Below are 26,729 nucleotides of genomic sequence, written 5' to 3' on the forward strand. Positions count from 1 at the left end.
CAGTTCTGATAACATCATGTAACTAGTGTCTTCCAGAACTGCTTATCATGTTATGACTTTACCCCACTATTGCTGAATAATACTACAGCAGTTTAACATAAATGAGAGAATCACACCAAAATAAAACTTAAGTTGCAAAGAAAATGTGCTATTTACAACAACAAAACATGTTCACACACAAGCGACTGCCGACAGCAAAATGCATCAAGGACTGGGCAATACTTTGTAACAATAGACTGCTTTAAAAGCATCTTTCTCATGGGCCCCATTTTGATGAGCATGATGCCACAGCTACTTACATTTTGCGGGAAATATTGCAGATGGTGGTTTGAGAAGCATTACTTTCAACATAAATTTCCTTTTATTCAAGATGAATTACGTTACATGTGAGAATGTCTGATGAATTTCTTCAATCACGGAGTGTTAGACTGTCATTCAAAACTTAACACTGAGTACCAGCCACGTACAAAAATTTTGGGTCCAGAAGACCAGCCATTTATGATATTATTTAAAATTTTACTCTCACATTTATGTTTGATGTAAACTTAACACATGCTAAAAAAAGACCCAAGTTTCAAGGTTAGTTCTTTCAAAATTATACGATAACAATGGCAAAAAGTATAATTGTCAAAAGAAAATGCAAGTTGAGTTCTCGAGCAGTTTCACACATAATTTGCTTTTCTATGGAAAAGTCTAAGTGCTCAACAAAACGTGTTCAGCAAGGTAGCTCACGAAATGTTTGTTGCACAGCAGTAGAATTTATAATCATGCTTGTCATAAGTATTCAGCTGCTGCAAATTAAATTGTGCCCTTAGGATCCTACCTAACAACACACTTCAAAAACAAAGAAGAAATTTTTGACGACCAATAATATATGTGAAAGCTGAGCTTCTCTTGTAGCTGTACTGTATGTGTATTAATTTAAACCATTAACCTTTCCTATTTGTGCGTTCGCTCTATGTAACATTGATGTTGCTATTGGCTAACTACATTACGTGTCCTGTACTCTGAATGTCTCTGTCACTGGCCAAGATCACATGGTATGAGTTATTATTGGCTGATAAAAGTGTGTCACAATCTCGGTTTCAGTGCTTCAGTGGAATTTGTGTTTATACTTTTGTAAAATGAAAATATGTGCTGTAAATGTTGCCGCATATCAAAGATGTTTCTAAAACGCATTGGTTTTTGCTGGGTTTCATTTCCTAAAGTGCTAGGAAGTTCTATGCTTGTGTATAAAACCTTAACCATTCACAGAATTGACAAGTTTTATTGCTCTGAGGGAAAGTATATTGTCATTTAACATGGAAAAAATATGCCTTCACCAGGGGTATAGTGTATTTTCACCGGGAAAAAGTGTATATTTAACTGGGAAAAAACCGGGAGTCTTTTTCTTGTCCACGTATACACACTGTATGGAGTTATTACCCATCGTAATTACACTTTGAACACATTCACAAGCACTCACTTCCATTTCAGCACTGTCTGTCATTCTTCATAAGTGAAATTTGTTCCCACCGTTTTGTCCGCAATTGTAATGGACTGGAATTCAAACTTGGCTCTGCTTATACAGAGCAGGCAGCCTAACCAAATAATTCATCTGGGCATTCTTCCTGGCCGGATCCAAATATTCACTTTTTCTTTTGTTTTTCTGAACAACCAACTGGTGGTTCTCTGTTCGAGAATAGCTTCGACAGGAGAACAATATGGTGGATGATAATTATCTCTATCATATGGACATACAACAAACAAATTAAAATAACTGGCATTTAATGAATAGTATCTATAAGAACGAAATGCTTGAAGAAGTAAATATAAGTGAAAATCTGCTAAGGGGCCACGAAAAGCTTTATCTTTCCAATGTTAAAATAGTGCTTATAAATTACATGCTTTCTCAGAAAGTATTTGAGCTGGGAAGTTGAAATCTTTACAGGTTATTTATTGGAGTATTGTCTACAACTTAACATGGAGATTATTTTAAAAAACTCGAATTCAGTTGTTACAGATTAATTTTTTTCTATTGTAATGAAAATTCACTACTTTTTGTGCTGTTATTGTTTATAAACTGAACAGTATGCAGGTGTTTGGAAAAAGTCTGTGTTAAGTTAAGCTTGTGGGAATCAAGTGATCGAGCTTAGATTATCTTTTTAGTGCATTCCAGATCCATAGGATGGATCATCTTCATCTTCTGCAAACTCCTCCTCCAGCTTCCTTTCTGTCCTCCTCCAGTTTACTATGGCATGTATTTCTAGGATATTTACAGCCCTGTCAGCAACCGAAAGACGTTCCTTGTCTAGTTCATATCATGTTGAAATCTACCTTCATTCCCATATTTCGAATTACTTTGCACCTTACAATATTGCCATCATTGAAAGTAGAAACAGCACCATACACACCAAAGTGAAGTGTTTCTGTTCCAACAAACACAGTGTTGGGGATTCTTGACCATATAACACTATTTACAACAACATTATGAAAAGGAATGTTCTACTCACCGTATAGCGGAGATGATGGGTCGCAGATAGGCACAAGAAGACTGTCACAAATAAAGCTTCCGGCCAGTAAGACCTTAGCCAAAAGTAGACAACAGTCACACACACTCATGCAAACACAACCTACACATACGACTGCAGTCTCAGGCAACTGAAACCACACTGCAAGCTGCAGCACCAGTGATGGTAGTGGTTACTGGCTGGGGGAAGGAGGAGGCTGGGGTGAGGAGGGGGAGGGTTAGTAGGGTAGGGATTGTGGACAGTGAAGTGCTGCTGGAGAGTGCGCAGGGACAAGGTGGAGAGAGGGTAGGGCAGCTATGTGCAGCTTAGGAGGTTAGACGGAGGGTAGGGTAGGCTCTCATTGACCAACACCTCCAATCTGTTATCTGAAACCTACCCTCCTATATAAAAGATGCCAACCATTTCCTCCAGCGACTCTCCACAGTTCCTGTCCCTTTACCACATGGTGCCCTGTTCATCACTATTGATGCCACCTCCCATGGCCTTACCGATATGAACACTACCTTTCCCAATGCCCAACATGTAGGCATTCCAAAACAACAACCTCCTTTATACTTGCCATGACTAACTATATTCTCACTCACAATTACTTCTCCTTTGAAGGCAATACTTACAACAAATCTGGGGTATGGCTATGAGTACCCACATGGCACCATCCTTTGACCACCTACTCATGGGCCATCTAGAGGAATTCTTCCTAAACATACACAATCCTAAACCCCACACCTGGTTCAGATCCATTGATGACATCTTTGCGATCTGGATCAAGGGTGAAGACACCCTATCCACATTCCTCCAGAACCTAAACTACTACTCCCCCATCTGCTTCACCTGGTCCTACTCCTTCCTAGATGTTGACCTCCCCTCAAAAATGGCTACATCATTACTTCCGTCCATATCAAACCTACTAACCAAAAGCAATACCTCCACTTTGACAGCTGCCACCTGTTCCATACCGAGAAGTCCCTTCCATACAGCCTAGCCACCCATCATTCTCACATCTGCAGTGATAAGCAGTCCCTCTCAAAATATACCAAGTGTCTCACTCAGGCATTCACAGACTGTAATTATCCTCTCAACCTTGTACAGAAACAAATCTCTTGTGCCTTGTCCTTCCAGTCTACGACAACCTCCCAAAGTCCCACTGTCCAGCCACAGAGGGACATTCCCCTTGTAACTCTGTACCACCCAGGATGAGCAACCGAATTACATTCTCCTCCAGGGTTTCAACTACCTCCCGTCATGCCCTGAAATGAGAAATGTCCTGTCCACTATCCTTCCCACCCCACCCACAGTGATATTCCGCCGTCCACCGAACCTACACAATATGCTCGTCCATCCCTACACAACTGCTGCTCCCAACCCCTTACCTCATGGTTCATACCTATCCCATAATCCTCCCACCACCACCTACTACAATCCAGTCTCAAACATCACCTGCCACATCAGAGGCAGGGCTACCTGTGAAATCAGTCATGTGATCTACAAGCTAGGCTGCAACCACTGTGCTGCATTCTATGTAGGCATGACAACCAACAAGCCATCTGTCCACATGAATGGCCACCAACAAACTGTGGGCAAGAAACAAGTGGACCACCCTGTTACCGTGCACACTGGCAGACATGACAATCTTCATTTCAATGACTGCTTCACAGCCTGTGCCATATGGATTACCCCCCCCCCCCCACACACACACACACACCAGCTTTACTGAATTGTGCAGGTGGGAACTCTCCATGCTATATATCCTACATTCCTGTACCCCTCCTGGCCTCAGTCTTCGTTAGTTATTGTCCTCACCTATCCAGCACCTTTCCTGTTCCCATTCCACTACTACAAAACCCTCATTCCACCATTGCACCCAGTCTTTTTACTTCTCTCCTCTTCCGTTAACCTCCCTCCTTCCTCCCTCCATACGTCTCCCCTACCCTCCGTCTAATCTCCTGACTGCACAATGCTGCCCAACCCTCTCTCCACCTCATCCCTGTGCCCTCCCCAGCAGCACTTCACTGTCAACCGCCTCTGCCCTACTATCCCTCCCTCTTCCTGCCCTGGCCTCCTCCTCACCCCACCCAGTTGCCACTCCCATCATGCACTGGTGTTGCTGTTCACAGTGTGGCTTCAGTTGCCTGAGACTGCAGTCGTGTGTGTGTGTGTGTGTGTGTGTGCGCGCGCGCGTGCGTTTGCGTGTCATCTATTTTTGACGAAGCCCTTACTAGCTGAAAGCTTTATTTGTGATAGTCGTTTTGTTGTGCCTATCTGTGACTCAGCCTCTCCGCTATATGGCGAGTAGCAACTTTCTTTTTCATAATACTGTTACATTCCATCCTGGATTTTCTAGTATTTAACACTATTTACACTTTCATTGGGGTTTTGAGCTTTCTCATGAACATACTTTTTCAACAGTTCAACTGCTGCTAACTCTCTGAAAATAGGTTTTATCACCCCCATTACCGCGTCAGGCAGACTGTGTTTATGACTGCACACTTCACCAGTTAGCAATGGTACATTAGTAATAATGGGTACTTTCATTGTTTGGAATAGTATGGGAAAAAAAGCCCAAATGTTTGTGTTTTGTCTAATGGTGATTCCATAATAGTTCTGTATTTTGTCAGTTAGACTTTCAGTTAACCTTTTCTTCTCAGCCAACTCTTTACAATCACTGAGTTTTTGTTTTTTGAATGAAGCTTTCATTCACTGTAGTCTTGATCCCATTCATATTTCTGTACATTCCAGTACACTCAGATTTCTGCACTAAATCACCACCACCATAGAGCTTCAATTCTTGAATATGTTTGAAACATTAGAATCACCGTCACCAAGGTAATTCAAATATTGCACTTTATCACATGCAACAGAACACTGAAATATGCTAGCAATACTAGTCATTTCCGTTCCACCACTGCTGTCATTATAGTTAGCTGCGCAATTACAGGGTGACACAGAAAAATGGGAACATTTCCACCATCCAATAAAACTAGAAGTGATGAAGGAAAGAAAGAAATTGCATTCATAGTAATTGAAATCTTGCAACGTAGCCATTTACAAAACATTGGTGGCCTCTATCATTTTTAAAAAATTACGTCCTTTGGATGTTGTCCTCCTGTATGAATACATTCATGAAATCTGCTGTTGAGATTCCTCATTGACCACTGCAGCATACTGCTGGGATACTGTGAATTACATCCCGAATTCTCTGTTCTAAGTCATGCAGGATTCTTGGTCAAGTCGTGAAGACTTTGCTCTTGAAGCAGCCCAACAAGAAAAAATCACAAATGGATAAATCTGGCAATCTAGGGGGCCAGGGAATGTTACCAAACTGTGAGATCACACAATTGCCAAACAATTCTTGCACATATGCCATTAATTGCCATGCAGTGTGTGATGTCGCTCTGTCCTGTTGAAACCAGGCTTCTTGAACGTTTGGAAAGTTGTTCAATGCTGGTGTAAGTTCATAACAATCGGCATTGACAGTTATTGTGTTTCCCTGTTCATTTGCGAAAAAATGCAGTCTGATAATTCCATGTGATGAAACACCACACCATACTGTCACTTAACTAGTGTGTAAACGGCGCTCATGAACATCATTAGGATGCCCAGTAACAGTAGTTACGCTTATTCACAAAATCTGTGAGATGAAAATGTGCCTCATCTGGCATCCACAACTTGTTTAGAAATTTATCATCATTGTTTATTTTTGTTATCATTTGTTGAGAGAATCCTAATCATGACCAGTAATTGTTATCCTTCAATAGTTGCACCATCTGTAGTTTGTACAGATGAAATTTTAATCCAAATGAAGAATTCTGTGAGCACACTCCTGGGACATTCCAACCACTGCTGCTTGCTTACGAATTGAATACCATGGGCTCTGTAAGACAGACTCATGTAAAACATCAATGTTTGCTGGAGAATGCACACTTCTTGCTTGTCCTGTTGGTTTCTTCTTGAGGGCGATCCATTTTCTTCAAAGTTATTAATCCAATATTTTATTGCATGTTTCGACGGAACGGCATCACGACGTCCAAAATTATAAAAACGTTGAAACTCCCTCCATGCCGCTATCAAACTATCATTGATTTTTTAAAATATTTTTATGACCAACACACACTGTTGTCCATTCCACTGATCCATGATTACTGAAATGACAGACTGTTTACTCGCTAACTGTCACGGACCCCCAGTGCTGCCACCTGCCAGTGGCTGCCACTTCTCGTTTCTAACATTCCCTTTATTCCGTGTCACCCTGTATTTTCATGTGTACCTTTATTTTTTTGTGGATGCCTACAATTTTTAGATATTACTGCTACATCTAAAACTTTCCGTGTATACATACTGGTGGCAGATGCTACACCATGAAGAGATGTCTATCTCTGTGTATGCCAAGTATCATTGAATGCTACAGTCAAGTCTCTGTTACCACCATCTTCTATTACTGCCTCTTCCACAGATTTCTTCATAGATTCTATACAGCCATCTTCCACTTTAGACCCTATACATTTATTATAGTTCATAAACATGGTTGAGGGATTTGGAAGATTCATCATTCCACAGAGAACTGCACCTGCAGTAGCACACTTACCAATTGTATGCAAGGCATAAGCAAATATAATGTTGTGTTCATAGATTTGGTTACCATTTTCTTCATTTCGAGTTACTGCAACACTGTTCCAAAAGGTGGTCATGTATAAATACTTACCACACTTCAGTTCCATTTTACTGACAAGTCCTCCGTGATTTACCGAGCGAGGTGGCACAGTGGTTAGACACTGGACTCGCATTCGGGAGGACGACGGTTCGATCCCGCGTCCGGCCATCCTGATTTAGGTTTTCCGTGATTTCCCTAAATCGCTCCAGGCAAATGCCGGGACAGTTCCTTTGAAAGGGCACGGCCGACTTCCTCCCCCGTCCTTCCCTAATCCGATGAGACCGATGACCTCGCTGTCTGGTCTCCTTCCCCAAAACAACCCCAAACTTCCTCCGTGATTTTTTGTAAGTAGTTCAGACTGACTTCACTTCACTGAATACATCGTATACAGTTTGCAAAAGTTCCATTGAGAACTGATGTATCAGATATTTCATTCACAACCGATTCGTCCATAAAACTTTCATACTTTTCACTAACTGAACCAAGCTTTCTCTGCAAAGTACCTTCTTTCTCACTTTCATTGCAATGGGCAGGTGTACCAGCAAGGTTAGGTTCACACGCTTGTATATCATCTTTATTGCTTACAAATAGTAACACACACCTTTGGCTTTCCAACATTTCTCCTTTCCTTAAAAGCGTTCAGAGGATTTCTAGTCACTTTACGCTTACCCATGATTATTCTTCAATAAAACAGATACTTTATTGAACCGAATTCACTATGAATATTTTCACGATTACAAAAGAGTAAGTAAACATGAAACACACGACAGTTGAGTGAGCAATATGTTTCGAACTATCACAGGTTAGCCACAACACTTATTTTGTAACACTTATTTTCTCTCACAGCACTAAAATGTACATGATGAGCACGTACATTCGTGAGTACAACATTTGACAGCAGTTTAATAGTGCGACCGTGGGCCACACTCATGCCGAACATATTTTAAAAATAGTTTTCATCTTCTGAACAGAATAAATTGTGTATCAATTGAAAGGGGGAAGTCTGTAGATTTTTAAAATGCAGAAAAGTAAAAACTGAACATTTCATGATTTTGAACCTTTCCGGAGCCCCTCACGAAATGCTGTACCTGCAATGTTACGGTTTTTGAATGACAAATGAAAATTTCTTCCAGGTTCAAATTTGAACCTGGAGTTACCCAAACCAGGTAGGTCATCCGAGAATGCCAGGTAGGTCATCCGAGAATGCCTCCAGGGTCAATCCAAATTTTTGGTGTTCTTATATGTCTCTCTTATTTTTCCCAGACACAGCAACGTGACTGTCTCCCATGGGAATAGCACCACAGGGTGAGGGAGGGGGGAGGGGGGATGGTTGTGGTGGAAGGAAAAGGAGATGGGGGCATGCCTGTACCTGAAGGGAACATGAACATCCATGAAAATATTGAAATAAAAAAAAAATTGGTTAATGAAATTAATTAAGACAAATTGTATGACTAGTTTCGATCAACTAGTTGTATCTTAAAGATAAATGTTACAACTGAGAAGATAAAAAAAGATTAAATTTTCAATTTCAGCACAGTTACAGAATCTCTCAAGACGAATATGTCAGCAGTAGCAGATCATTTTAAAATCCTCATGTGGTACAAATTTTCATTTGTCGCGATATACTTATTAAGTACAGATTCGACTTCTCTGAACCGATTTCACTTCATTCATTGCAGTGCATTTCATTGATGTTTTTTCCATCTCCATTCATTTAGTTTCAATGCAAGTTTTCAGTTGAATTAAAATGTAAGTTAAACCCCTTTTCAGCAATATAATTTTTTTATAGTTAATTATTACTGATACATTTTCTTCATATTTTACAGTTACTTTTGTTAGCATTTTTGTTTTAGACATTGCTGTTCCAAACATGCCTGCAACCTGCTAGAGATGAAACTCCTGAAAGGTTAGTTCAGTGAAATAAATCTACTGTAAGGCAGTTGAAAACAAATTTTTTTCTAGTCTTAAGTGTACATTAAGCAGTATAATTTTGTAAGTAAAATTGAAACAAAATGTTTTATCTGTGTTGTTATAAATGAGGGAGAAGAATCTCTCTCATACATAAACAATATGTGAAAGGCACAAGATGCCAGATCTGGTTAATAGGGTGAATATTCTAACAATTTGTTTTTGAAAACCAGCCTTTCCGCTTTCAAAGCACCATTTCCTGCAAGTATATTCACCTGATAAACATGATTTCTTACATTGATAGATTCTTCCTCAATGATTTCACATTTTTCAATTAAATATTAAACTGACAAAATCAGGACACTCACAGACAAACAAACCAGACTGCAAACGAGAATCAACAAACAGACAATAGGGAGGGTGATTTCCGATGAAGAAAGGAGGATGAGTTCCGAGAGAATGAAGAAGTACTGGGCTGACAAGAAACTGAAAAATTCATTGTATAAATTTGGTTAGAGTGGTCCAATGAAGGCCATAAAATGTAAATAAATAAATAAATAAATAAATAAATATTAAACTGTAGATGGTCTACAATAGTTGTCATCTTGTGGACTGGTTTTTGGCTGACAGTAACTAGACTTACCTGGTTTTTTAGTGGAGTCCAGGCAATGCCTGGGTTGCAAATAAGTCTGGGTTTGAGAATTCCATGACGAGAGAACTTCTTTAAAATTTTAGAACTATATGCTTGGCATTGGATTTTTAAACATTCTGTTACGGCCATGCCTTCTCTCTGCTGACTTTGGAGCAAGTGCAGACATCGATGGGGAGCCATGGCTCCTGGTTACGACACAACTTGTCACCTACTGTTAGTCTTTTGCAACACAGACGACCAACGTTTATGTTGTTATCGTGTGTGATGTAACCTGTTGACACTTTTTTGATCATTTTATCTATGTTCATGTTTGGTTTCATTGTTTAGGAACTGGCAAAAGTGTGTTTAACGTTAACATGGAACAGGAATACAATTTTTTTAAATTGTGCAATGACAATAACAAGCTACGTATTTATTACACTCTGTGTTCTGGAGAATTTTCTGTTGCATGTAAAGGAAAGAGTAATATTAAAGATGAAATCAGGTAAACAAAGGGGTTTTATTAATGGAAGTGATTCACCATACATAAGAGATTTTTAAAGCTTTAAATGTGAGTGACAGTTGTGATAAAGTTAGTAAACTTCAGTGGATACATTTATGAACTAAAATTGCGTGGTTCTAAAATATTTCATTAATATTGATGACCTTATGGCCGATACATAACATGGTAATCAATAATAACTTATTCTAACATGTGAGAACAGGCAAATTTATTTCTCTTTCTCGTAAAACATAAAAGTGAGTAATCAACAATTGAATATCCTAACTCCATAGAACAAAGGCAAAGAATAAACAGTATTCATATAATTAACATATTTGCTCTCGAGTGATGCACTATGCGTAACTGTTGATTTATTTTGCCTATCTTTCCACTCCCACACAGTCCCCTCCCAGTACAGCAGAGTCTTAGGTATGTGATGAAATTTGTATGAGACCTTTCGACCCACCCTTATATAAATCACTGGTTGTGTGTCTTGTTCTTCCACTGCCATATCTTCCACGAGATTCGGTTCATTTTAAATTCTGGTAGATGCTTGCTCCTGTTGTGGCACCATATGCCGTTGCAAGTCTTTTATGTCTTTCTACTTTAAGTCTTCAGGCCTTAAATAAGCAGGCTTCACGCAGTAACCTGTATATTGTGTATCTGGAGCTGTATTCTGTGTGTGTTAAATTGCAGTACTTTGTAAGGTCCAGCATATGGTGGCTGCAATGGGGCTCTTACTGCATCAGTTTGTAACATCACATGTGAACACTTGCTCAAACCTTTGTGCACAAATGACGGAATGTTACCATGCCATTTCGACGGTTGTGGCTGGAGGTTCTCTGTACACAGGCTCTGCCGTGGATGCTCCTAGGTTTGGTTTGAAAACAGTGTGCAGACCCAGTAATGCTAGTGGCAATGCTGTAGACCAACTGTCAACATGGGACATCATTGCAGCTTTAAGTGTTCTGTCCAGTGCCCTGTAATTCCATTACTTTCTGGATGATAACTTGTTGTACGGTGACATCGGAATCTGCAAATGTTCACCAGTTCAAAAAATAATGAAGATTCGAACTGCCGGCCCTGGTCAGTCATGACCTGCACTGGGCATCTGAATCTTGCTACTCATTCTGCCAAGGAACTTTGACTGACTGTCTCCACTGATATGTCTTGAATCAGTGCAGCTTCTTCCCATCTCATAAACCTGTCAATTCCTGTTAGCAAATAACGGTAACCTTCAGACATTGGCAGTGGGCCAGCAATGTCAAGGTGCACATGTTCAAAATGACCGGGCAGGGCATGCCTGTGTCCACCTTCAACTATCATTCCTATCTCCAGGCCAAACTGTTCTGTCGGCAACTTGATACTTACTCATGTACCTGGATGATCCAGATTATGTATACTTCCAAATATCTCTCACCGTAATTGCACAAGCATGTATGGTCTAGGTCTTCATTGTGAGGTACCACACCATATTTTAATGGCCTAATCTTCTGGACATTTTTCCTGCAGTTTCAACTCAGTGTGCGTCTTCTCTTTGCTCTCTTGCCTATCTCGCATAATTCACAGAATTGGTTATTGCTGCAACCCTTGAGAAATAGCCTTCTGCGATAGTCCCCACTCCTTTCACAGGACATAAGTCAGTAGTGAACTGCTTATGTATTCTAGCTATCTGAACTGTCTAGGTGACAGAGCATCCGTACACTTGCTGAATGCAAAGGTCTGAGAAGACTGTAAATGGTCTACTGTCCACATAACGTTGCAAGTGCCTTATTGCATCATATACCGCTAACAGTTCTTGGTCGTATACACTCCTGTTCCTTTGCGCTTCTGTGAGAAAAACCCTAATGGCTGCCAGTGCCCAGGAGACCCTTGATGTAACACTGCTCTAATGGTTATCTGACTTGCATAGACTAGTATAGCTAGTTTCGCATCTCTCTCAGGATCCACGAGTGAAACCACTTGCTTCAGACTTATCTTGATCTGTTCAAAGGCTTGCTACAGTCCAGTGTAGCTTCTGATGTTTATTGGTATTAGGGCCTATCAACACCTGTATAAGCAGTGCTTGGAAAGCAGCTGCTCCTGGCAGATGTAAACAGTAAAAATTTACAACACGTGAGAATTTAAGTAATTGTTGCAAATCCGAGGGCTGAGGTATTTGTTGTACGAGTTCCACTTTCTGTTCCAATGAGCGGATGCTGTCTGCTGAAACTGTGTGACTCAGGTATGTCACGTGGTTTTTTCGCAAGCTGCACTTGTTTTCATTAATTATTGTCCCATACCTATGTAGTCTGTCAAAAACTGCTTTAAGGTGCCCCTCATGGAGATTTTGTGTCACTGAAAACACTATTATATCATTGAGGTAGGCGAAGGTGAAGTCTAACCCTCGTAACACTTCATCGATGAAACGTTGCCGTGTTGGACCCACGTTTTTAAGGCTAAAGGGCATATGCAAAAATTCAGAGAAGCCAAAAGACGTAATGACAGCTGTCTTCAGTATGTCAATCTCGGCGCCTGGTATCTGATGGTATCATACAATGCAGGCTTTCACGACCAGATGTTTCAGCTGCTGAGAATTTTTTCCAGGTTGTATGGCAGTGGTCCATGGAACTCTTCAATCCCTGACGTTTCGTCCAAGGCTACGTTGGACATGATGGTATGAATTTTGACGATCTATGATGATATATTTTGCTTCTCTATAGTTTGCTTCATGTAGGAAGGCGGTCCAATTTTCAGTCATTCTGCACATCCACTTTCATTGACTGCAAGCACCAAGTAAGACTCATTCCCTCTCCAAACTGTTAGTCACGGTTTACAACTAGAGTTCGAGAATCACTCTCCTGCTTGGTGCACTGTTGCAGTTCCTCGGACAGTGCAGTTTCATTCACAGAGCGTTCAAATTGTTCATTCAGTTGTCAATGATACATTCTTGTGCAAGTATGACTGTGAATGTGTCCCTGTAACTGTTTTAGTGTGACTACCAAATAAATATGTCAAATGACGGCAATAAATATGAAGTGCTTCACAAACAGGCGAATAGGTTTATTTACCATATTTACAGATTTTTCAAACGTGGATCTGAAAGAGGGACTCCTATTTTTGTCATTTTGAAGACACAAGAGTGAACCACAGAGGCATGTGTCGGCAAGAGAACTGAACACATAATAGTAAATGGGAGTGTCAGAGATAAGAAACATCAGGAAAATTTGGTTTTGTGTTGCCCAGAAAGCATCAAAATCGCAGGAAACCTATCTACATCTACATCCATACTCCGCAAGCCACCTGACGGTGTGTGGCAGAGGTTACCTTGAGTACCTCTATCGGTTCTCCCTTCTATTCAAGTCTCGTATTGTTCGTGGAAAGGATTGTCGGTATGCTTCTGTGTGGGCTCTAATCTCTCTGATTTTATCCTCATGGTCTCTTCGCGAGATATACGTAGGAGAGAGCAATATACTGCTTGACTCTTCGGTGAAGTTATATTTTCGAAACTTTGACAAAAGAGTGTACCGAGCTACTGAGCGTCTCTCCTGCAGAGTCTTCCACTGGAGTTTGTCTATCATCTCTGTAACGCTTTCGCGATTACTAAATGATCCTGTAATGAAGCACGCTGCTCTCTGTTGGATCTTCTCTATCTCTTTTATCAACCCTATCTGGTACGGATCCCACACTGCTGAGCAGTATTCAAGCAGTGGGCGAACAAGCGTACTGTAACCTACTTCCTTTGTTTTCGGATTGCATTTCCTTAGGATTCTTCCAATGAATCTCAGTCTGGCATCTGCTCTACCGACTATCCATTTTAAATCACTCCTAATGTGTACTCCCAGATAATTTATGGAATTAACTGCTTCCAGTTGCTGACCTGCTATTTTGTAGCTAAATGCTAAGGGATCTACCTTTCTATGTATTCGCAGCACATTACACTTGTCTACATTGAGATTCAATTGCCATTCCCTGCACCATGCATCAATTCGCTGCAGATCCTCCTGCATTTCAGAACAATTTTCCATTGTTACAACCTCTCGATACACCACAGCATCATCTGCAAAAAGCCTCAGTGAACTTCCGATGTCATTCACAAGGTCATTTATGTATATTGTGAATAGCAACGGTCCTACGACACTCCCCTGCGGCACACCTGAAATCACTCTTACTTCGGAAGACTTCTCTCCATTGAGAATGACGTGCTGCGTTCTGTTGTCTAGGAACTCTTCAATCCAATCACATAATTGGTCTGATAGTCCATATGCTCTTACTTTGTTTATTAAACGACTGTGGGGAACTGTATCGAACACCTTGCGGAAGTCAAGAAACACGGCATCTACCTGTGAACCCGTGTCTATGGCCCTCTGAGTCTTGTGGACGAATAGCGCAAGCTGGGTTTCACACTACCGTCTTTTTCGAAACCCATGCTGATTCCTACAGAGTAGATTTCTAGTCTCCAGAAAAGTCATTATACTCGAACATAATACGTGTTCCAAAATTCTACAACTGATCGACGTTAGAGATATAGGTCTATAGTTCAGCACATCTGTTCGACGTCCCTTCTTGAAAACGGGGATGATCTGTGCCCTTTTCCAATCCTTTGGAATGCTATGCTCTTCTAGAGACCTAGGTATACTGCTGCAAGAAGGGAGGCAAGTTCCTTCGCGTACTCTGTGTAAAATCGAACTGGTATCCCATCAGGTCCAGCGGCCTTTCCTCTTTTGAGCGATTTTAATTGTTTCTCTATCCCTCTGTCGTCTATTTTGATATCTACCATTTTGTCATCTGTGCGACAATCTAGAGAAGGAACAACAGTGCAGTCTTCCTCTGTGAAACAGCTTTGGAAAAAGACATTTAGTATTTTGACCTTTAGTCTGTCATCCTCTGTTTCAGTACCATTTTGGTCACAGAGTGTCTGGAAATTTTGTTTTGATCCACCTACCGCTTTGACATAAGACCAAAATTTCTTAGGATTTTCTGCCAAGTCAGTACATAGAACTTTACTTTCGAATTCATTGAACGCCTCTCGCATAGCCCTCCTCCCACTACATTTCGCTTCGCGTAATTTTTGTTTGTCTGCAAGGCTTTGGCTATGTTTATGTTTGCTGTGAAGTTCCCTTTGCTTCCGCAGCAGTTTTCTAACTCGGTTGTTGTACCACGGTGGCTCTTTTCCATCTCTTACGATCTTGCTTGTCCCATACTCATCTAACACATATTGTATGATGGTTTTGAACTTTGTCCACTGATCCTCAACACTATCTGTACTTGAGACAAAACTTTTGTGTTGAGCCATCAGGTACTCTGTAATCTGCTTTTTGTCACTTTTGCTAAACAGAAAAATCTTCCTACCTTTTTTAATATTTCTATTTACGGCTGAAATCATCCATGCAGTAACCGCTTTATGATCGCTGATTCCCTGTTCTGCGTTAACTGTTTCAAATAGTTCGGGGTCTGTTTGTCACCAGAAGGTCTAATATGTTATCGCCACGAGTCGGTTCTCTGTTTAACTGCTCAAGGTAGTTTTCAGATAAAGCACTTAAAAAAATATCACTGGATTCTTTGTCCCTGCCACCCGTTATGAACGTTTGAGTTTCCCGGTCTATATCCGGCAAATTAAAATCTCCATCCAGAACTATAACATGGTGGAGAAATCTACTCGAAATATTTTCCAAATTATCCTTCAGGTGCTCAGCCACAACAGCTGCTGAGCCAGGGGGCCTATAGAGACATCCAATTACCATGTCTGAGCCTGCTTTAACCATGACCTTCACCCAAATTATTTCATATTTCGGATCTCCGTCAATTTCCTTCGATACTATTGCACTTCTTATCGCTAGAAACACACCTCCCCCTTCACTGGCCAGCCTGTCTCTGCGGTGTACATTCCAGTCTGAGTTTAGGATTTCATTACTGTTTATGTCTGGTTTCAGCCAACTTTCTGTCCCTAGTACTATATGGGCATTGTGACTGTTTATTAATGAGAGCAGTTCTGGGACCTTTCTATAGACGCTCCTGCAGTTTACTATTAGCACATTAATATTGTTATTCCCTGTTGCATTTTACCTACTCCTACCTTGCCGCGTCTCAGGATGGCGTCTTGTCGGGCCTAGGGAGGGAATTTTCTAACCTAAAAAACCCACATGTGCACTCCACACATCCTCCGCTACCCTTGTAGCTGCTTCCGGCGTGTAGTGCATGCCTGACCTATTCAGGGGGACCCTACATTTCTCCACCCGATAGCAGAGATCAAGAAATTTGCACCCCAGATCTCCGCAGAATTGTCTGAGCCTCTGGTTTTTAGCCTTCTGCTCGGCTCCAAACCAGAGGACCGCGATCGGTTCTGGGAACAATACTACAAACAGTTAGCTCAGATTCCACCCAGCGAGCGAGGCTTTCCGCCTTCACCAATTCCGCCAACCGCCTGTACGAACTGAGGATGACCTCTGAACCCAGACGGCAGCAGTCATTGGTGCCGACATGAGCAACAATTTGCAGTCGGGTGCACCCATTGCTTTCTATCGCCGCCGGCAGGGCCTCCTCCACATCTCGGATGAGCCCCCCGGCAAGCAGACAGAGTGAACACTGGCCTTCTTCCTCGACCTTTCCGCTATTTCCCTAAGGGGCTCCATCACCCGCCTAACGTTGGAGCTCCCACAAACTAGTAAGCAAATGGAGGGTTTTGACAATGATATTTTAAAGCGCTCCATGTTTGAAGTGTATATAAGTAGTGAATACCCGACATCACAAAAACTTGTTACAATATTGCATGAAAAAATTGGTTTCAGAGGTAGCACATCATCAATGCAAATAATTTTAAAAGACTTTGATTTCAAATATGTTAATAAGAGAGTTTTATAATTGAAAGAGGTGACATAAGTGGAGAACGAACCTCATCCCTTATAAAGATGTACAATACAACCGGAGGAAGTAGTTCAAAATGTATTACCCTGATGAATCGTAGGTGTGTCAGAATCATTCCATGAATACTTGCTGGGAAACGAGTGATGGTACTGGTGGTTTTAAAGTTCCCATAGGAATAGGTTCTCACATAATTATTCTGTATCTCGGCTCTTCTTCTGGCTTTGTTCCTGACAGTAAACTAAAATGTAGGCGTAAAAACAATAGCAAAAATCGGAAATGAACACTGTCAGTTTCAAGTGGTTCGCTGAAAAATTCTTGCCATACTGTACTTCGAAGTTGGTCATTGTAATTACTATGCCAGTTATCATTCACCTGTTACAGAGAAAACACTAAGTACAAAAGCCAGGAAATTGGATATTGTGCTCTGGTTTAAATAAAATATACCACCAGACTTGTGCCAAACTTTACAGCTTGTTAATTTATACAAGTCATGTGACAGAACGTACAAATTTGACTTTCGTGCATGTGAATGTAGTCGCAAAGTTTTACATTTACTTGCATATCATTTTCATTATAATCTGTCAGAATTAATTTTGGCACAGATTAAAAGATATGTGTGGAGGGGGGGACAAAACATTCAACATAACAAACACTGTTTCGCTTTTGTGTGAAGCAATACACAACATCCCCTTTCAGCATGGGCACACCGTTTGCAGGAAGCTGAAAAGCTTGAGAAAGAAGATTTTGATAGGGAGGTGAAGATGGATATGAACCTTGAACCTATCATCAGATGGTTCAGACACAGACTCGGTTAGCAGTAACGATTGTATCATGGTGTTGAGTTTGTTTCAAATTAAAGTAATGATATTTCTTGGTTTTACAGACTCGAAGTTTAAAAAATCTGTTTGTCCACATTTTAATTGCTTACATGGTACATGGGAACTTCCTAGCCTTTATTGATTAGGAATGTGTATCTTGTGAAGAATATAGACTGTATTGTTCCACATATTGCCCAAGGAGAAGTTGAGCTTCGTCCAGCGTGTTGTATGCCTTAACTACTTGTGAGAATGTGGCTGGACGAAATCGTTGAGAACTACAATATTGCAACATATAAACCTCTATGATTTTCAAGGTGGGAATTGGAAACACCTTAAAATGATAGTACAAATTAAATGTCGAAGTATTGATGGTTTTTGACTTTATCGCTCAGCATTCCCTAGAGTAATTTGTAGAAAATGGTTGGTTATTTGCCTGTTCAGTGGACCATAAATGCTGTCTGTCACTATAATGTCAAATAAGTTAGTTCACACTTGTAGTGCTCGTTGACAGCGAAAAATATGACAACATACAGACAACTTTCATGAAAGTGTTTTGCACTAGTCTTTGTTACCAGTAATTCTTTTTTACTCACAGTAATTTACATTTAACTACAGTCTCTCTCTCTCTGTGTCACACACACACACACACACACACACACACACACACACACACACATTTTTCGTAGATTTGAACATATACCATAGGGGTATGACAGCAGCAACACTGTTCGGCAATGCTGCCTTTATGAGCCCGCTCTCTGCCATTACATATGCCCAGATCTAATCCCCTCCATGCTTGCCTATCACTTCATCTCTACACGTGGAAGTGCCATTTGTAAAATCATGAATATTTTGTACAGGATATTGATTGGGTATCATAGGGGCATTCAATTCTTTGTAATCACCCCAAGGTCTCCAACACCCGTGTTGTTGTTGTTGGTTGTGTTTTTTGTGTTTGTGTGTGTGTGTGTAAAGGTAAGAACCATGTACTATCAGATCTTCGTATCACTCCGTTTTCGTGCAAGTCTATCTCTGTCACTTGTACCGAGCCACCGTCTCTTTTCCTAGAAGCCCAGTTGCCTTTTATTCTCCTTTCTTGAGTTGAGCCAACTGAATGTCAATCGTCCTACTGTATGCATACAGAAAATTCACCCCTAAGATTGGTTCCATCACATCCGCTATTACAGACATCCAGGGATAGTGTTATAAAAACCTAAATTCACTTCCTTGCTGCAGCTGCCATACTTCGTTATCGCCTGTTTATTTGCTGCCATGAGGTGAACAAACGAACTGTTCTTGACTGAGAAATTTCTCTCTACTGGCCAGGTGCTTACATTGGACTCGGTGTCAAGCAGATAATAACACGAAGTCTCCACATCTTATACATAGAGTCATTGTGATAAAGGCAAAAAGGAAGTGCCTGTACTTACAGTCTACGTGTTATTTACATGGGTGTGCATAACTGCAGGGTAGATTATACCCGGCAGTTCATTCACTGAACCGTTTGTGATACCGGCATAGTTGTTCCTGTTTCTTCTGTCCAATGTTCAAGTGCACTACAGGACCCTCAGAACTGGTGGTCTTCCAACCCTCGATATGTCTCTGTATCACATTTAGTTGTTTCTTTAATGTCTGAAATTGTGCCTCTTCCGACTTCGTCACTGCTTCTGTGATGCGCGGTGCACTTGCTTTCTCAATTGTTGGATAAACTCTTGTCAGACAGCTGGAGAACAGTGGTCACATCACACCCATCCTTCATAGCCACCACTCTTTTAGTGCCATGGGAAGCTGTGATGTCCAAATGTACTGGAGTGTAGCATCCGAAAAGTCTGCCCCTGTCACCATCCTCCATAACTGCCGCAAAAATTCTGAGAGGGAATCTTTCATCTCGTCACTCACTGTGTACAAGGTGTATACATTCATCTAACGGTTTATTAAGCCTACTTATCAAAATCTTCTTTAGATTTGTATAATGCTGTATTGTGGGATGCTTAATTTCATTTTGTACAATGCCACTGCTCTGGAATCCAGACTGCTGCTTGCTGTAATGAACTTTTCTTGGTCATTTGTTACTTTATTATGAGTGAACAGCAACTCTAACATCGAAAACTAGAGTTTCAGTTTAGCGGGAAGGAACTGAGGCATGCACATCTTCATATGCCCTCTAGATTAATCACCATTTCTTATAGTTTCATTGATTGCGGAGCCTTTCGTGCACAAATCATTAATTAATTCCGTTGAAATGTTTGCATGCCACGCAATTTCATTCCACAAGTCTTGTATCTGACAGTGGATTACGGAGCCTTTCATGCACAAATCATTAATTAATTCCATTGAAATGTTTGCATGCCACACAATTTCATTCCACAAGTCTTGTATCTGACAGTGCAACATACTCTGTAGCTCTACTAAATGTGTTGTAGGACTTCTGTCATTTGTCGCTGCCGTATGCATTGGTGAATTTGTGTCATGTAGCTTATTTGTTTCTTGCTGTGTGAGTTCTTCTGAGTCTGGAGTCGCCACTTTATGGTCACTACATAACATCATATTAATTAATAACTTCTTATACGCACGTGCGAGAACATAAACTTTATTTCTGTTTCTCGTGAAACGTAAAAGCGAATAACCAATAACTGAACTTCTAACTCCATAGAACAAAGGCTAAAAATAAACAGTACTCAAATAATTAACATCATTGCCACCGACTGCTGCACTAAGTGTAACTGTTTATTTATTTTGTCTGTTTTCCCACTCCTGCAACCTATTTCATGAATGTACATTATTGAACAAGATACATCAAAAGAAAAGAATAGGTTGTGGTTCAAATTCTGAAAAAGCACCACATAATATTGAAAAGAAATGCAAAGCAATTTTTAAGGTGTTTCAAAACAGTTTTCTAAAATGGTTGAGTTTGCTATTTCTTACCTGGGACATATGTTTCAAAAGAGATTTTTTTCAGTTATGGGGAACATTTGGTATGTAGAAAGGTGTAGACTTTCAGTTTATACTTCTAAATATCTCCTAAATGTTAAAATTGATTCAGAACTTTCTTGTTGTGATTTTATTATGTAACTAAAACAAACAAAACATTTCTGAAAAAAAGTCATGTCTAGTGAAAAATAGAACTGAATAAAGTTTAATATTTCAGAAAACTGTAAAGACTTCTAAGTAATTTCAAAAATATGCCCTGGGTTTGACCCAAAAAATATGGTAATATTGGTAATATGTCCTAGGTTGGTCCTAAAACATTGTTATAAGCAGAGCAATAACTGACATGTGTTTTGTCATCCCCATAAAGTTAACACATCTAAAAAAGTTAGGCTTGCAGATTCAGACCTTTGTCATCAATATGTTGAGAGCTTTCCAGGTAGTGTTGGCTGTTTCAGAGTTGGTTGACATTTTCTCTGTCAGAATGTAGTGTTACCTGGTACTACAGTTATACACTCTTCAGTTACATTAATGTGATCACTTGTCAAAAGCCTGAATGACCATATTTTGCAATGCAGACAGCTGCAACACTTGCAGGAAGAGAGTCAGTGAGGTCCTCTAAGGCACCGACGAGGGTGTGGAGTCATGACAGCTCCAGCACCAAGCTCAGCCGCACTAAGTTTCTTGCTTTAGGATCCATGGCACAAATGGCGCGATCGAGGTGGTACCACAGATTCTCGATTTAGTTTAAATTCAAGGGATTTGGTGGCCATGGGAGTACGGTAAACTCATCATGGTGCTCATTGAACTACACACACACACACACACACACACACACACACACACACACTCACACTCACACTCACACACATTGCAAGCTGTGTGACAGGTTGCATTGTCCTACTGGTAGAAGTTGTCATGCCGAGGAAGAACAAACTGCGTGTAGGGGTGGACACAGTCCCCAAGGACATATGAATACTTGTATTGATCCATTCTGCCTTCCAGAATGACAAGATCACCTAGGGAACACCACGAAAACATTCCCCAGACCACAATGCTCCTTCCTCTGACCTGGACCCTTCCAACAGTTGTTGCAGAGTATTTGCTTTCAGATGTTTCATGCCATACATGCCAACATCACTTGTCCAATGGAACATAAAATGTGATTCATCTGAGAAAGCCACCTATCACGACTCGGTGAATGTCCAGTTGCGGTACTGGCATGCGAATTCCAGCCTTCGTTGCTGATGAACAGCAGTTAGCATGGGTTCATGAACCAGGTGCCTGTTGTGGAGACTCACATGCAGCAACACTCACTGAACGGTCATTGAGGAGAGACTGTTGGCAGCCCCTTGATTCACTCCGAGTTGTGCTTGTAAGCTTGTGGATGATATTTTACCACATATTTTCATCTTAGTGTTCAGACAGTGTTGTTTGAAGATTAGAGGTCTGAAAAATTGATCTCTAGACATTTTACAGTATTGTCCTCGTGAAGCTTTTATTAACACCATCCCTCTTGAAGTTTTCTTTCATCTTCTCTGTTTCTGAGATCAAGGCAAAAACTTGGGTCTTGCTCGAGTTTGGTTCATATCATTTTGGCCATAGTACACAGAGAGATGGTCCAGAGAGTTGAACATTTTGGCTCTGTTTCTTCAGATGTATATCCTGATTTGCCAGTGAAAGAAATGAAAGTGATTCCTGTGTTTTGTTTCCTTCCATATCTATCTTCTATAAGGCTAGATTAGATTGAGAATATGCCTGCAACATAATCTTCCAAGTATGAAATCATCTTGTTCTGGTACGATTACTTCATAAACTTATCTTGAGATCTGTTCCGAAGCTTTAAGTAGAATAAAGAGAGGTGTCAGCTGTATTTTTTTCCCCATTCTATAGCTGGCTCCTACCTTAACTCCAAAATAGTAATGGCTGTTTTTCTTTTTAGCAGTGCAGTTTTCAGAATCTTGTTTCTTAAATAAGAAGTCAGAAAGATTGTGAAACATTTGTTCAGTATATAATTTTCATATAACATACTTAACAAAATGTTGTTATTGATGCCATTAAACGCTGTGGATGAGTCACATGAGATGCCTATGGATGATATTTTATCATTTTAAATTTTTGTCACGTGCTCAGTGAATATATAAATTGCTTTTTCAGTATCGAAGACTTTTTGAATTCCAAAGTGTGATTTTTTGAAAATGTCATTTTTTTCACTGGTAGGAGACTGTGTAGTGAGAAGAGAGTGAGAAGAGGTGTAGGTTGGTAGTTAATGGAATATTTAAAATCAGGCATCATATGGAATAACATACATATTGACATTGCAGAACTACAAGAAAAAATTGTGTTGAAAGTGATTTTCATTTTCCTTATTTAAATGCCATCAGTGTTAGAAAGCCATCCTATATTCAGGGTGTTACAAAAAGGTATGACCAAACTTTCAGGAAACATTCCTCACACACAAATAAGGAAAAGATGTTATGTGGACATGTGTCTGGAAACGCTTAATTTCCATGTTAGAGCTCATTTTAGTTTCGTCAGTCTGTACTGTACTTCCTCGATTCAGCACCATGATTTCATAGGGGTACTCTACCTGTGCTGCTAGAACATGTGCCTTTACAAGCACGACACAACATGTGGTTCATGCACGATGGAGCTCCTGCACATTTCAGTCGAAGTGTTCGTACGCTTCTCAACAACAGATTCGGTGACCGATTGATTGGTGGAGGCGGACCAATTCCATGGCCTCCACACTCTCCTGACCTCAACCCTCTTGACTTTCATTTATGGAGGCATTTGAAAGCTCTTGTCTACGCAACCCCGGTACCAAATGTAGAGACTCTTCGTGCTCGTATTGTGGACGGCTGTGATACAATACGCCATTCTCCAGGGCTGCATCAGCGCATCAGGGATTCCATGCGACAGAGGGTGGATGCATGTATCCTTGCTAACGGAGGACATTTTGAACATTTCCTGTAACAAAGTGTTTGAAGTCACGCTGGTACGTTCTGTTGCTGTGTGTTTCCATTCCATGATTAATGTGATTTGAAGAGAAGTAATAAAATGAGCTCTAACATGGAAAGTAAGCATTTCCGGACACATGTCCACATAACATATTTTCTTTCTTTGTGTGAAAGTTTGGCCGTACCTTTTTGTAACACCCTGTTTATACATACTGATAGTTATTTGTTTGACCTTTTTATCTTCATAATTTATTGAGAAGATTATTTATAGTTTCTGTTCAAATAAAAATCTTAGCTTTCTGTATATTGCAGCACATTTCATTCTGAATCACTTCAACACACGAAGAAGTTTTTGAGAAAAGCTGTGTCATGTAAGAACCTGAGAAGAATTTGTACATTGGCAGTCTCTCTTCTTCTCATATTTTTGATTGGTTCTTCATTTTTGAATCTATTTGTAAACTGTTGTCTATACAGTCATACATTTTATGGAACTCTGTGTTCTGTGATGGAAGATGTATTCAAGCCTTATGTAACACTGAGGCATCTTTCTCCGCCTCCTACATGATGATAAATTTAAGATATATAATACAATTGCCATAGATCTGAGGTAGAAAGTCACCACATATAATAACTCGTCAATGGTTGGAATAGTGATTTATCTTAAATAACCAGTGTGTGTTAGAGGGTGCAGTGACAGTGAAACAGAAGATTCAGAGCCACTAAAGTGGTATTTCAGTTAAAATAACTCTCCATTTGCAATTGTGTTACTTTTTATTGTACTTGCAATGCATTAATTTGAAAGGGTGTGCTGTACATACAGAGTATGTGTTTCTCAACGATTTAATTAATTAAATTAATTAATGATTCATCTAATGTAAACTGAAATGTATTTTTTGTAAGTACAAGAAGGAATCTGCTTGTGCAAAAATATGTGAAGATAGCTATGTTCTAATAGTTTAAAAAACTGAAATAGTTGATCAAGTCCTGATGTGAAAGGACTGCCGTGTTTTGTAAATATTAATTTCTGTTTCTGCTGCAGTTGAATTTATGAACAGAATATCTAGTAAATATGGTATCTGGATCCAGATTTGGATCTTGTCTAATTGTAGCTAATACAACAAACATTGGAATACTGATAAAATTATGTAAGAAGGAACTCAAAAACTTTTGTTTTTGAAAGATAAAGCAATATTAGAGCAGGATTGGCAACTAACATAGAAATTAAACTTTATTTGATGGATCAGTATAAATGCAAATCTATGGCAGTTTTCTTAAGTGCAATACTATTAATTTTTTTGCCTGTGGAATGCTGTTGTGTCCTTCCCCTTTTTGTATTCTCATTGTATAGTTTATTTAACAATAAATTTTGTGATACTGCATGACAAAAGCAGAAAGTTGATTAATTCAATTTTTAAATCAGCTTTTTTTGGTTAGTACTCTTTTATGAGTATGTTAAAATAAATATTCTCCCAACCTTTATTGTAGTTTACAGTTCAGCAATAGAAAAGAACGGCAATAACAATGTACTTTGTAATGAAATGTAGTGTGCCTTCTGTCCTGGACCATTTCAATGGAGTAGATACATTTGAAGTAGTTTTGTATTATATACATTTATAATATAATAACTTATAGTTCCGCTAAATATAAAAAACTCTTAGATATTCCATTGCATTATAAATGTAATTTAACCCTTTAACTTCTCTGGAACATGTTTACGCACGCCACCAGGCCTTCTACCTGGTACTCTGATGAATGTGTCTACGCGTAGACACGTTTAGGGTACCAGGTGGGACTGGTGGTGCACGTTCAAAGGTGCATGCATTAACACGTCCAGAGCAGTTAAAGGGTTAATAACAGCAAATTTGTATGTTTGTACAGTAAAATTTTTGCAGCAGAATTCTAAGTTATTTTAGGTTATGCACCTAATCTGATTCAAGCCATGAAGATAGTGTTTTAATTGTACATGAGAAATGACTCGTCTTTTCTCTTCTGTTGCTCTAATATGATATCTTAATTTATTTTCAATGAATCAATGCATTATTTGTGTTCTGAAGATGAAACTCTGCTTGTTAAGACTTTTTCCTGTTATGTACAAAGAATACAATTATTGTTTACCTTTGCAGACAATACACATTTAATGTCATCTCCTCCTTCCTCCATATCTCTTAAACTATGTATTGTACAATGATATAATTTCACAGGTGCATTCCATGGTAAATGTGAACAGCATCTGTAAAATCTGTCACAAATAGTTAGCAGTAAACAAGTAATACATTGTCATGCCTATTGCAAAAATGAACAGCAAAAATATAATAAACAATAAACTTTTTTCCTTTCATCATTTTGAGGAGGGAGTCAGTGAGAAAAGTTTGATAAAGGTTTGAAATTATGAGTAAAGTTTTTGCAAATCAATGAAGTCTGGGTATTCCTGTGTCATGGCTTATCCTTCTTTTTCACTCCTACTCCCAAGCTCTTGATAGGTAGGTGGTTCTTACCCCCACAGTGGTTCTTTCCAGACAGTAAATGATACTTGTATGTGTTCCAAGTTTGGTTGAAAGCAGTCCAGTGGTTTCAGAAGAGATGTGGAACATACATACATACATGCATGTTTTAATCTGTATGAATATCCTTTTCCCCATGATCTGATTTTGATAATATGAAGCCAATACAGTGCACCTAGCTATGCTGAAGTTACCAGTGAACCCTCCATAAAAATCCGTCTAGTGTTTTTGGAGATTACTGTGTTCAGAAAAACAGTCAAGAAAGTTTCACTAAAACATTAAACCACCATATTTTTTTTTTTTTTTTTTTTTTTTTTTTTTGTGAGATCTTATTTTGATGAACTAAAGCCTACACGAGCCCCAAACCGTGCTCAAATCACATGCAAAAATCCTGTGAAAATTCATATTGTAGTTTTGGAGATAAGCATGTTCAAAGACAGTCAGACATCACTGTTTTACAGATTTATTGTTAGTACAGAA

The 26,729-nt window shown here is 39.6% G+C and overlaps 1 protein-coding gene across 1 annotated transcript in view; it reads left to right on the plus strand.

Moving 5' to 3' along the window:
* Positions 1 to 25,740, plus strand: part of LOC126234423 (uncharacterized) — a 166,922-nt gene extending 141,182 nt beyond the window's left edge. Inside the window, exons 15-16 of the mRNA XM_049943114.1 lie at positions 9,012 to 9,064; positions 24,061 to 25,740. Of these exons, the coding sequence (XP_049799071.1) occupies positions 9,012 to 9,064; positions 24,061 to 24,313 (306 nt within the window). The 3' untranslated portion in view covers positions 24,314 to 25,740. The remainder of the gene's footprint in view (positions 1 to 9,011; positions 9,065 to 24,060) is intronic.
* Positions 25,741 to 26,729: the final 989 nt, after the last annotated feature.

This window comes from Schistocerca nitens, chromosome 2 (genome assembly GCF_023898315.1).
Source record: "Schistocerca nitens isolate TAMUIC-IGC-003100 chromosome 2, iqSchNite1.1, whole genome shotgun sequence".
Lineage (NCBI taxonomy): Eukaryota > Metazoa > Arthropoda > Insecta > Orthoptera > Acrididae > Schistocerca > Schistocerca nitens.